The sequence below is a fragment of the Thunnus thynnus genome, chromosome 3, assembly GCF_963924715.1.
Source record: "Thunnus thynnus chromosome 3, fThuThy2.1, whole genome shotgun sequence".
NCBI classification, from domain to species: domain Eukaryota; kingdom Metazoa; phylum Chordata; class Actinopteri; order Scombriformes; family Scombridae; genus Thunnus; species Thunnus thynnus.
Genome location: NC_089519.1, coordinates 20,640,622 through 20,654,621, shown reverse-complemented (window position 1 = coordinate 20,654,621; position 14,000 = coordinate 20,640,622). Strand labels below are relative to the sequence as shown.

Sequence of the window (14,000 nt, the reverse complement as noted above, 5' to 3'; positions counted from 1 at the left end):
TGTGTGACAGCAACCCCCCTGTGGTAAGACCTAATTTAAAGTGGGGAGATGAACACAGCTCCACAGTGAGAAGCAGCCCCTGACAGGAAAAGAGACAGACACACCCACACAAAGCAAAAATGAAACAGGATGAACCAGACAGAGAGGAAGTTACCTTTACAGAGAGAGAGAGAGAGCAGCGGGAAACCATTGGTGCTTCTTTTAGGTGCAAAAATCAAAATAGAAAGTAACAGTCCTCCCTGTTTCTTGCTATATATCCGTTTTCATGTGCAAACTGTGTGTGTTTGAGTGCGTGTGTGTGTGTGTGTGTGTGTTTGTGTGCTCTCTCTGACTCACCGGGTTGAGTAGCACAGTGAGAAACAGCTCTCCCCCACGGATGCTTTTGTCCAGTTCTTTAGGTCCACCAGGGTATTCCTTATAGTAGATAGTGTGAGTAAACAAGCCACACGTCTGACGAGGCAGTACCTACACACACACACACACACACACACACACACACACATACACACATTCACATAAAAGAAGGAGTTGTTAATATGTTTAATATCCTCCGTTGGCAAAGCATGTCTGTGGAGGAACTTTAACAAATAGTTTATGATAACAATCAACAACAGGAACTGATATGTAAAAAAAAAACCCACAAAGCTAAATAATGTGCTAATAGCATTCATGGAAAAAACCTCAAAAATAACAGGAACAGGAACATGCCAATTGTTTTCAATGAACCACACAGAGTTTTTAGACTTGACCGTTACAGTCAACACCAAAATGGTTTGAGATACAACAGGAAACTAAAACTGCAGTTTCTCTGTGAGATTGTGGAAGAAAGTTCCTAGAATTTTTGCCGGTTGCCTGGCAACTGTTCACAGCCAGGAACTAGTCCGTCAACTCCAATGTGTGGTTTTACACTTTTTGTATGGATTAAACAAAGGAGAAGTAAGACGTTAATTAGCGACCTTTAGAGAGGCTGGCAAGTGGATGTTTGTTTTGCATTAGACAGAGCCAGGTTAGTCTTTTCCACCTGTTTCTAGTCTTTGTGCTAAGCTAACTGGCTGCTGCTGGCTGTAGCCTTATATCTAATGGACATACACTCACCAAGCACTTTATTAGGAACACCTGTGCAATCTAATGCAATCCAATACAACAGCTCTGCCATAAATTCTACTTTTATGAAGCTTATACAATTTCAGTTTTTGTTGATGGTGATAATTCTACTTTATGTTTCCTAATATTTAGTCCACCCCATTAACATACATGGGGGGGACAAAATATTAGGAACACTTTTCAATAAAATGAACTTCAGTACGCCACCACCACCCACCACAACGCTTTATTAGGAGCACGATTGCACAGGTGTTCTTAATAGTGTAAATGACAGCAGTATCAATCGTCTCATCAAGCATGTACACAGCAGTTTGCAAATATGAGAAGCGTAAGCATCAGGACAGGTCAAGGATACTCTGACATGTCATGCCATAAAGCATATGGTAATGTTACCTATTGCAGTGGTGAAACACAGGTGCCACTTCCACAGATGGCTCAAGTCGCATTCTTAGACCTTTTTTGACAGCAGACGTTTTGACTTGTCATAGGAGAAAAAGCACAGGCATTATTAACATATGGCTCTGTTCCATTTAGGTGGCTCTAGTTCCCGGACTAGGAGGTATTGTGCATGCTGGCTCACACTGACATCGCTTACCGGGGCACTTAAACAGAATGGAGCCATCATTAAATGTTATTAGTTCCACCTGAGCTTTTCATGTTTTGACAAGTCAAGATGTCTGCTGTGAAAAAAGGTGTATAATTAGGGTTGTCAAAGGACACACTGCTTACTGCCTCCAGTGTGTTTGAGGCAGTCCTGATGAGCTGTCCAGCAGAGATTACTTCACCACGGCAGAAGAGACCCTATTTTCATGCAGGTGCATAGATAGCACAAGGCATTGATTTGCATTGGTGAGGTTAAATTTTCCGAGGGCACTACTCAACTACACCTGCTTGGTATTTTGGTGACTTGCTGTTTACCGAGGCGGGAGGAGATGATAAGGGATTACTTTTAATAACACCACGAGCAGGTGCACTATGCTTCCTTGGCCATGAAAATACTAAAAGTATACAGACACACCCTGTGTGAGTTACGTACCCTTCTGTGCCTTCATTGATGAAAGCAGGATATGGCTGTTCTCAGATGCTATTTATTGTTACTTGTAACACCAGTGTTTGCAAAAGTGACAGCAACAATTGGGTCAACAGCAAATACATTGCAGATCACAAGTTTTTTTTTGTATTTTTGAGGTTGAGCACGCAATTGCAAGGCACACTTGCTTCTCTTTTTCAGAGCAATTACATTGCCTTTTGCTTTAATTCTGATTCGTCTAATATTCAAATCATCAGAGAGTCTTTATAGATAAACTCAACTGTAACTTGCCACACATCCTATGTGAGTTAGTGAGTTAAAAAGTCATTTGGGGAATGTATGTATAGGTAATTAAATAATGCTATAAAAAACACAAAATTATATTGCTTTTTCTGGGGTTTATACACATATCAAAAAGACAAAATCAAGCATTAAAAGACCAGTGCTAAAGTTAATCGTCTTTTCATTAGGTCATTTAATGAGAAGAAGAGAAGAGAAGAGAAGAGAAGAGAAGAGAAGAGAAGAGAAGAGAAGAGAAGAGAAGAGAAAAGAAGAGAAAAAAGAGAAGAGAAGAGAAGGTCTTTATTGAAAACTCCTTGTGGAGCACTTCTCTGTGTGAAATAGAGAGTAAAGGCTGGAAGTGCAGATATTGGTTTATCTATAAAACACTGTAGACTCGTTCACACACACACACACACACACACACACACACACACACACACACACACACACACACACAAATACACACAAATACACTCACACTCACACACGAGAGAGGGAAAGAGAGAGAGAGAGAGAAGGCCACCAGAGCCAGACACTCAGCACTATTTCACCAAACCAATTATCCACAGAGCTATAGCTCAAACTGATATAGTACATTTTAAAAAGAAATACACACACACAGAAGTACGCATGTTTGCGTGGGTGCACACACACACATACACGCGCACACACGCGCGCGCGCACACACACACACACACACACACACAGCACAATCCCATATCTCAGTCTGATTTGTTCTGATACTGTGGGTCCAGTGGGTGGCTCTCAATCTGCTGACAGAGACACACAAACACCAATTTTACAACCTTAAGACAACTTCCTGTCCTCCTCTGAGCAAACAAAGATGGAGTGAGAGGCAGGGGAGAAAGAGATTAATAGACAGAAACTGCAAGAAAAATTGGAGGTGAAAAACTGTGAAAGGTAAAGAAAATGGGAAGGACGTGAGTGATGTGGTGAGTAATTTTACGAGAGGTCAGGGGGGTAGATGAATTATCAGATCCTAAAAGCTCACAAGGCGGTTTAGGGTGGAGTGATTTATAATTCTAATTCAGCATGCGCTGAGGCCCGTACTGTATAGTATTTTATATATATAGGCCGTATATACTGTATTTTCTTTTTTTTGTGGGCACTGATGACTTTTTGTCCATGGTAGCTTGAAAGTTGATTATTATTATTATGATTATTATTATTTTTTCCTTCCACACATCAGTTGACAAAATAATCTCACCTCAAGTTCCATTTAGTAGTTGTTCTAGAGCTTTTGATCACATAATCTTCATTTACTGATAATGAGGATGAAGATTACTTTTAAAGCGAACACGGACAAGAGGTTGTTAAAATGCTCAGAAAAACAGGAGATTTAAGCATATAAAATTGCCTGACAACTGGGCAAACTCCATATGCTGATAAAGATCATGTGATATGAATGAAAGCTCCAAAACAGCTACTAAATAAACCTTGAGGGGTGATTATTTTGTCAGCTGCTGTTTCCAAAGTCAAGAATGCACTTTAAACTTCACCAAATCTAACATTTGAAGGTAAGTGGAGTGAAACCTACTGTCCCATCAGAATACATTGTTTTGCAGGATACTGTAAGAGGTGGGAATGAATTAGATGCAGCACATACTGGGTACCTCTGAGACCACCAGTGGCAGATAATTCTAATTCACAGACCTGAGAGTCACCCAAAGCTTCCCAGAGGTAATTGTATCCTAACATTTTCCTCAGAGAACTAAAAAGCAGTCCACTGTACAGAATATAGCTGCCTAGCACCAGACCAGGGAATCCTCTCTGGAGAGTCTGTAGGCAGGAGTGATGGCTTCAAGAATAATTTTGCTTCCCTCACTCTGGAGTCTGACTATAAGCGACATGATCAACAAGTCATCGGAAATCCCTTCATTTCCTGAAAGAGAGCTGAGAGACCAGGAAAGCTCAGCTGATGAAAGCCCAGTCAACTTGATCATCAGCTTTCATCAATCTGTTCTGATTTGCATGCGTCCTTGCTCCCCTACCAGCATGTTTTCAGTGCATGAACGAAATTTCTAACTTGAAAAATTGAAAAGAAGTTTCTTCCATGCAATAAAAATGTAGGGATTAAAGGACAGGTTCACAAATTTTCAAGTCTGAAAAATTCAGGTGGCCAAATGAACACTGAAACAGGTTTTGCTCACTGTAATCATTCCTCCTGTTCATACTGACCATTAGAAGATCCCCTCTGAATCCACTTAAAATGTACAGTGAGTGACAGGGATGGGAATCGAGAACCAGCTCCAGTTGAGAACCAGTTCCAAAATGACATATACATTGGAATCGTATGCCTCCAAGCTAATCAATTCCTTTTATTGATGCCGGCATGTTTTTCTGACAGTTGCACATTGCAAAACAATGACATCAAGCTCATTTGTCTACACTGCTGGAAACTTGGTAATGTTGATTTTTTCTTTAACTAAGAAAATGAAAATTAAATGCTGCACAAAGTTCAAACCGGTTCCAAATTAAACAGCAGTTAAACAGTGAAGCTTTTGCACACTTGAGTCACATGCATGCGTTTTTTTCTACTCTGTTTCTACACTGTCTTCAGACTCAGAGATAATAGAACAGTTGAGTTGATGCTGAAAACCTGTGTAGGCCTTTTTCCACACAGAAAATTTGTCAGGAATCAATTAGGGAATTGATAAAAAATCTGTAATGGCCTCGGTATCGATTAAATCTTATCAATTCCCATCCCTAGTAAGTGATGGGGGACAAAATACACTGTGCTCGTTTTGAGTAAAAAATTATTTAAAAGTTTAGCTGAAGATAATATGAGCCTTCAGCTGTCAGATTTAGTCAAATCAAGTGGATATCTTCCACAGTTACAGTCTTGGTACTAAAATAATTCCCTCTGTGTCTTGACGGAAAGTGTTTTCTTGTTCAGTTGCAGTGGAAGGATTGTGACAAAAAGAGAGAACTTGGCACTAAGAAGACAGGAACTTTGAAAGATATTGACTTGATTTGACTAATTTGGACAACTGAAGCCTGATATTAGCTTCAAATAAATTTATAAAGATATTTTTGCACAGAAGGAGGGCTTTGGATTTTGTCCCCCGTCACTTAAATTGAAAGTGCCTTATGAAGGGTTCTCTTAATTGCCAGTATGAACAAGAGGAATGATTACAGCAAGAAAAAAATATGTCAATGTTCATTTGGGCACCTGACTATTGTTTTAGGACAGACTTGGAAATTTGTGAACCTATGCTTTAAGGCAATAGGAACAAAACTTTCCAAAAAAGTGCATCAATCATTGGGGTCGGTAAGTTAGAGTAATTTTTGTTGGGGATTTAATTTTACTGTCAGGTTTCTCCTTAAAAATCTTTTTTTCAATACCAAGTTGCTTTCCTCTTGTATTACACAAAAATTAAAGTTTTTCTGCCAGTTTCTTCTTTGTTGTTTCTCCCGTTTTTCTTTGTGATGTTTCATGTTGTTAAGGAAAAAAAATGTATTTTTGTTCAGTGGCTTATTATTTAAATCAGTGATTCAGTGATGCCTCTGATACCTTCCCATCTTATGTTTTGGTTCCTTTTAGTTTGGTCTTTTCCTCATAGTGCTGTGTTTTATATAGTAATTTATTTTGCTTTAATTATTTATTTATTTATATTTTTTTTGTGTGTGTGTGTGAAGCACTTTGTAACTGTGTGTTTTAAAAAGCGCTATATAAATAAAGCTTTGCCTGCTTACTGATGAGCAGGCTGGCACCTTGCATAGCAGCCTCTGCCATCAGTGTATGAATGTGCGTGTGAATGGATGAAAGTTTGCATGTATTGTAAAGCACTTTGAGTGGTTGATAAGACAAGAAAGCCGCTACATAAATGCAGTCTATTTACCATTTACTCATTCTGGATACTTTACTATTGATAATGTATAATAACACATTATAACCTGTCAAACTGTCAGCTTGGTTTTATATTGGAGGGACGTAGGATTAAGTGGCTGTCTTTTCGGATGCTGTGACAAGATGTCAAGAAATAAAAAGCAGATTTCTAGAACTGATTAGGAAATTGACATAGCTGTCTGTTGAAATTGTTTTCTCAAGATCCAAATATGGCAGAACAACATGGACTGGTAATTTTGGTGTCAGATGTGATTGGCTCTTTTGTCAATAAGGGAGCAGTTGTGCGCATTGACAAAGTGCCTGACTGACAAGTGAGCAAAAAGAAGGAGGAGGAACAGAGAAAGGGATGAAGACAACATGCTTAGGTGAAATCGGTGACAAGAGTTTTATTCTTGCTTTCTCAAACACTGACTGATGAATTATTTATTGGAGCATGAAAGTGTAAAAATGCTCTCATTACGAGATCCTTATCCTATAATACAGTGTACAAGGCCTGTTTCACAGCCTGCACGTATATACAAATACAAAAATGCTCACACAGACGCATACACACAGCAGAGCTCACCCCTTTAGCTGCACTGGGCAGCCATTAAATATTGAATCAATGTGGAGCTGAGCATGCTGTGGTGAGACAAGGTCAAATAATTCATATCACACACACGCACACACAAACACGTATGCGTGCGCACACAAAGAGGTTACAAACCACGCAAGGCATCATTGATTTTCTGTTCAAGACTGCAAGAAACAATCAGCACACAATTTACTATTCAGCAAACACTTATTTGAACAAAGAGACAGTAGATGAATAGTTTTTTTTTTTGAAGTAAAATAAAAGAGCATCAGCAAAGCAACATATCAAAACAGGCTCTTTTAACCAAGCGATTCCCCATTTACAGTAAGTCTGCTTTGATTTTGTTGCTCCAAGAATTCTAAATGGCTTTAATTTCAGTTATATAAATTAAACAAATCCTTTTTAATTGTGGCAGTCAAAGACACCACATAACACGCTTTGAGTGTTAGGTTTGATTCAAGACCGATGAATCATGAAGATCATGTGATATGAATGAAAGCTCCAAAATGCATGATCAATGGTGTTAAGGGAAAGCACATGATAACATACAGGAATTCTTCACAGATGCACTTGGTTGTGATATTTATCATATTTATCTGATCAACCTGACTCACCTCTTTTTGTCAAACAACACATACATCTGCACCCTGCCTGGCCAACATATTCTGTAAAATGTGTCAACACTGACTTGTAATCTATGGGATATCCACACCCATCAGCTGTGAACAACAAGCAACATGAATACTAGTCCTATAGAGGATTAAAAGAGCAAAAATAAAAACATTAAATAATCATGACGGTGTTTGGCTGTAAGATATATATTTTCAAACGAGACCAGTCATTTACACATTCAGCTGCACAAAAAAATGAGATGTCCAATTACAAATATGCTAGTTGTGAAGGTGCTAATGAATTTTAACATATGCTTAGAAACATGTCAAATGATCAAAGAGCATTTATGGATGTGCATGTGAATGAGCACACGTTTGTGCTTGATGATGCACGCCTGAGGCTTTTCACGGACATGTGATTACTGTAAGAATTTTGTCTCACCATGATGTTGCTGTGGATGAAGCCCTTGCGGTAGCGGGCGGGCTTGAGGTGGGGATACTCTTCAGTGCTGGTGACCCGGATGTTCCAGACACGTCTCCAAGCCTCGTACAGCTGCAGGTGTACCGGGTAGACCCCTGAGTGGTGAGGGGCCACAGCGTAACCCATGTCTACTGGAATGTTGTGTTCCTAGATGGGGAAGACACGTATACAAAAACACATGTGTGTGAGGGTTATGTACATTACTGTAACACACAAGTTATAGGTGTTATACACGCAAACACACTGAGCCCAACAGCCTGACCTTGTAGAAGGAGCATATGGGTTTGTGTTGTGTTTGTTATGACACTGGCCTTAAGGTTGGAAATAAGAAAAAAAAAAAAAAGTTTGTGTATGTTTTATGTGTATGTGTATATGAGTGTGAGGGTGGATGGTTTCTGGGTGCATCTTGCAGACTGATGGTGTTGTCCTTCGCCACACACTTACACACACTGGCAAAGCCAAGCATCAATGGTCAGGAGATGAGAGAGTGGAGTATGTATGTGTGTATACGATAAAGGTTAAGGATCACATTTTATGATCACGTTCACCTTCAACAACATGAACCAGCTCCCCCATCACTGTACTGTATGTGTAACACGACACTCCGGTATGGTCATACAAATCATCTCCACTCACACACACACACACACACACACACACACACACACACACACACACACACACACACACACACACACACACACATACCAACAAAGCACAGCAAAACAGAGCAGAGCAGAGCAACAATAGTACTCTACCTTGTGGACTTCAGATTAAAACAGTAGACATTAAAAAGGGCTCAGGTGTGCCCATCAAAGTGCATCATTCCCCACTGGAATATTATGATTGTTAGGTTTTAGAAAATTAGCACAAAATGTTAAATTTTGCAAAAGCATTCTTATTGCATATGGTGAAAGAAGTAAAACTATTTTCCTACGTTGTTGTGGACCCAATCCAAACCTCTTAAAAATACGTTCATATGCAACTAATTTGCATGTTCTGCAGGAAGTGTAATTCCGCCCTGATTATAATTTTTCTAATCAACTTAACAAGGACATAATAAACTGCACACATCTGCAAAACATTCCCTGTCAAAGTCTTTCATTTGTTTTTCTGACAGCATCTGCCTGCGACACATAAAGCACATTTTGAAACTAAAATTAACATTTCAAAGGACAAGAGACTTGAACCCTGGTCTCCAGTGTTTATGTCCTGTGTAATAAGAATGTCACACTTCCTGGACGCATATGCCAGTGTGTTTTAAGCTGTATATTTCCCATGTGTTGTATGCTATATAACATAGTGAAAATAACAACTGTATTCCTTTTTTAGCCTGTGAAAAAAGTTAGTCATAACAGTGCCAGTGCTATGACCTGCTAACATCATGTCTGTAATTTGCTGTGGCAAAGAAATGACATGCATCAACAGACATCCTTGAAGAAAATGCAATCATGAGAAACAAAGAATGATTAAAAGGACACACAAAAGGAAAGCAACAAGGATATAGACAGCTGCAAGAAATGTGTGTATGTGTGTGTTTATGTGTGTGCGCGTGTACATCCATTCTCACCAGAGCGAACTCCTTGTTGAGGACCATCTGCTCCAGCAGTGAGGACTCGTTGTGGAAGAGGTGAGGCTGCATGTGGCTCCACATGTGGGGGAACCACCAGAACTCATCCACATACTTCAACAGTAAATCGTCTCCCTTGTCCTCCTCCACTGTGCCTGCACACACAAACACACACACACACACACACACACACACACACACACACACACAAGGACAAAAGGACAAGGAATGACACATATACAAATGCATGCTTCATGAGGATTCAGAGCATGTTAAAAATTGCTGCTGTACACAGCTTCATACTGGTATAAGGTTATATAATCAAGCACCTGGGTTGTCTTACTGTAAGCTCGTGTTGCTAAATAAGGAGATCTGATACCATGGTGATGAAATATGATGCCATAGCAATAACAGATGCTATGGTAATATGTTGTATTCTATATCAGATTTCATCTAATTATAATCATGTTCAGTCTCAACTCAATTTTTCTTTTCCAGTGTGTCCTATTTCTTTGTTCCCTTGCTGCAGATTTAAACACTTTAACACGAAAAATCTATAAAATCTGTCCTTGGAACCACAACAGAGCTTATAATACACAGCTGTATGTCACAGTCTCACAAATATGCCTACAGTATATAAATATGACTCTGTAACTCCAAATCTAGAGACAGAAAGAGATAAAAAGATTGGATATCTTATCACATGTATACACTATAAACTACAGCAAGCTTGTGGGATTAATTCAGTCCTCCTGTGACTACTGTGCTGTAAATTCATGCTTCATTTCAATGCAATCATCTTTATGTAATTTATTTAAATGTTTTTTTTTTACTGTTTGCTTGTTTTTTTTATATTTTTTGCAAAATAAATGTACAAATTTAAATTAAATCATTTGCACTTTTGTTTTCATCTTGATAGATCTTTCTTTCACAAGTCATTGTTATCTGTCTAATATGAACGTGTAAATGGTTACTGACATACAGTAATCTGTGTTTATATGCACAACAGAAATCTACATCATAAAAAAACTGAATCATTTTGTCCACATTTTGTATGATGCAAAGTGCCATGTTTCAAACCTGCAAATAAATAAGGCACAGATTTTCCATCACGACTACTCACAGTGAAAAGAATAAAGTTATTTAGACACTTCCATATGATAATGTGCTGCTTTTTTGAGATCAAAACAGAGTTGAATCATAATACTAATTGTAAAGATCATCTTATGTTATTAATATTAATTGCTATTACTGCTAAGTTTCCAATTGATGGATTGTGGCAGGTACAAACAAAACTGTAAATGTGAAAATATCAATTAAAACAAAAAGGGAAAAAAGGGATGTTTTAGTGTAGAAAATGAAAATGGCTTTTTAGTAAAACTGCTGGCATACTGTACGCTCAGTTTACATAAGAACAATGGATAGCTCATTATTTCATGAAGCTAATTATCGAAAAGTCTGCACCAATTTAGTAAATTTCTGACAATTTACTAATGCATTTTGTGTGTCTACACTAGACACTAGACGTAGTGAAGTAATGTATAAATCATGCTAGGTCTAGGTTATACTATTTTTTTTTTTTTACAGTGATGCTTTATAGTTCTAGTAAAGGCACAGTATTTCTATTTCAGCCTTACAGCGCTCACCTGTGTGGTAGAACTTTCCAGAGAAGCCCAGGTTGAAGGTAAAGTTGGAGATCTGAGAACGCAACTGCTTTTGAGTATCGAGGAGAGCCTGCAGACAGACAGATAGATAGATAGATAGATAGATAGATAGATAGATAGATAGATAGATAGACAGAATAACAAGAATCCCCTTCAGTACATCAGTTTCATCTCTCCCCTGTCTGCAATTGCATAGATAAACACCTGATTCAGGTCTAATGCCTCTCTGTTGTACATTTAAGTGAACTCTGGTACCTCAGAGAACTATCATGTTGGCTGTGGGAACTCATCTTATGACATTACAGTGTTTTTCATTATTTTGTAATTGTTATTCTGTTTTCAATGTGCACAAGTGGCTGTTCCTGTCCTTAAAGTTACCTCAGTCGCTGGTTTCAATGCGTGAATCAGGATTTTCTCCACTTATTTAATGACTTCATTAGTTTACTGGCCTTTAAACAAAGACTCTGTAATGAGTGTTAACTAAAGAGAGTTGCACACTTGCACACACAGTCACACACCGACAGTAATGCGAGTTAATGAAGGTCAGTGCATTAGTAGCCTCTGGAGGGTGGACTAATAACCCTCCCACACACTCCTCCCTTCTCATCATTCACTCCATCCATCCCTAACACTACCAAATGAAACCCAGCAACCCCCTCTCTCTCTCTCTCTCTCTCTCTCTCTCTCCTCAACTACTGCCTCCTCTCATTCTGACTCTCCCTCTTTTCTTCCATCTTCCCGCTTCTGAAAACCTGCAGTCACCTCTCTGCCCCCCTTCCCCATTTGTCTCCCCCCCACCCCCCTCACTGTTCTCTGAACCTCCATCTCTCTCTCGCTTGCTCCGTGAAAATGTCACATTCTCAGGAGACGGGGCTGTTCTAATTTGAAAGGAAGGCTGAAGCAGCATGGAGGAAAGATCGCTCCCTCTCTCTTTCTATAACTCTCTCCCCTTGCTCTTTCTCTTGCACTCTCCCACCCCATCTTCTTGCTATCGTTGCACTTCTCACCGTTTGCCCCCACAAATATTTTGTTTATTTCTGAAACTCTCTCTATATATTCTCTCTATATTTCTCCGTCTGTAGGGTCTTTCTGTCGGGCTAAGCGCCACATCTCTATTACCAATCTTTGTCATGCTGCTTTTAATCGATCCCCAGGAACCTTCCCTGATTTACGAGACCTGAGCAGCTGATGTCAGAGCAAGGAATCGGTTCCAGGCAGTCTTTCTTTCTCCCTCTTTATTTTATCCTCTCCTGTGTATGTGTATGTGTGTGTGTGTGTGTGTGTGGCTCCCAAACTCACAAATATACAGGCACATGCACAGTGTCTTAATTAGCTCTAATCTAATGGTGTTGAAGATGACTGCATGCTGACAGATGTGCACAGCTCCCTAATCTGATCCCCTGTCTCCTCTATTATGACATCCTCTAAATTTTACACACACACACACACATGCATGCCCGCACGCACGCACACACACACACACACACACACACACACACACACACACAAAGACAAACGTGTGGATACAGAGATTTAAGAATTAAATTAAGTTTGTAGCTGAGTGCTTTGCATTCTAACTCAATATACACTCCCCGATGCACTTGGTCGAAATGCATTATTAACGTGTGTGCTCGTATATGTGAGAGTCGGCGTAGGTGTGTGTCCAAGTATGCAGTATATTAGTTTAAACACCTCATTTGTATTCTGCTACGTAACATCCATAGCAGAAAACAGAAAAGCCATGAAAGGATATTTTTGTGATGCGTCAGTGAGACTCAGAGGCACAAATGACCATACGAGCCCTTTTGCCATTTAACTATCACAGCGAACATTTTGTCACCTTTATTTTCTTCCTATTTTGGGAAAGTTATGTCTTCATTGCGCGGTAATGCCACTATGAGCAGAGAAACATTTTTAAAAGCCTACATGGCGCTGCATTTATGGTGCTCCGTCATCCGAGAACTGATAGTTGGCTCCTGAAAAGCACTGCGCTGACGAGCCATGTTTTGGGAATTTCAAATTCCAAAAAGCAAACATGGATGTTCTGAAAGGACTAATGTGAACTTGGCAGTTTCTTGCATTAAAGAGATTTTTGTTCCGCAGCCAAAACTCAAATCTTACATGTCAGAGAATACACCAGCAAGAAAGAAGAGTTTTCAAAATACTCCCTCGCAGCTGCAGCACTGATTATGAAACTTTCACAGGCAACCCATTGCTCACTGTGATGGATCAGCTTTCTCAAGCAAGTTTCCAGTCTCTGCAAAGTGGTTTTAAAACCATTCAAAAAATGTATTATGTAATAGGCTACATTTAATAGATAAACTTTGCAGTTTACTGGTTTCATTTCAGAGAGCTTGGCTTATAATAGCATAATGCTGCTGCAGACAATAAAGAGAACATTACTGACAAGTCGCCTATTGTAAAATTCTAAATAATCCTAACTTTATCATTTCAAACCCTGTTATTATTAATATAAATGTTCTTCTAGGAGAATATATTTATTTATTTTATGTTGAATTGTTAAGAATTATAAAGTTTAAAGATATAATAACATAGCTTGTTGTTTCTATGTCACTCAATTTTGAATTTTGGGTGACTTTTGTGTGTTTTCTTTATGATACTACATGTTAACTTACACAGACTATAATAATATACTTTCTGTTTTGCTCAGTTTTGAGTAAATTTCTCTTTTGTATCAGTAAAATAAGGATCAGAGTGATTTGCATATCAGCTGAACCTCTCTGTTTTAATAACTTTTTTCCCTTCAAACTCAGTCTATGCTTCCTCTCCAGAGGTTCTCCAAACAGAAGAGA

At 38.9% G+C, this 14,000-nt stretch overlaps 1 protein-coding gene across 4 annotated transcripts in view; it reads right to left on the bottom strand.

Annotated features, from left to right (window-relative positions):
• The window catches only part of ndst3 (N-deacetylase/N-sulfotransferase (heparan glucosaminyl) 3), a 44,661-nt gene that overhangs the window by 20,068 nt on the left and 10,593 nt on the right, over window positions 1-14,000 (bottom strand). For all 4 annotated transcript variants that reach the window (XM_067584700.1, XM_067584697.1, XM_067584698.1 and 1 more), the window contains exons 3-6: window positions 11,170-11,257; window positions 9,524-9,678; window positions 7,915-8,100; window positions 337-465 (exon numbers count right to left, since the gene is read on the bottom strand). In XM_067584700.1, the coding sequence (XP_067440801.1) occupies window positions 337-465; window positions 7,915-8,100; window positions 9,524-9,678; window positions 11,170-11,257 (558 nt within the window). The remainder of the gene's footprint in view (window positions 1-336; window positions 466-7,914; window positions 8,101-9,523; window positions 9,679-11,169; window positions 11,258-14,000) is intronic.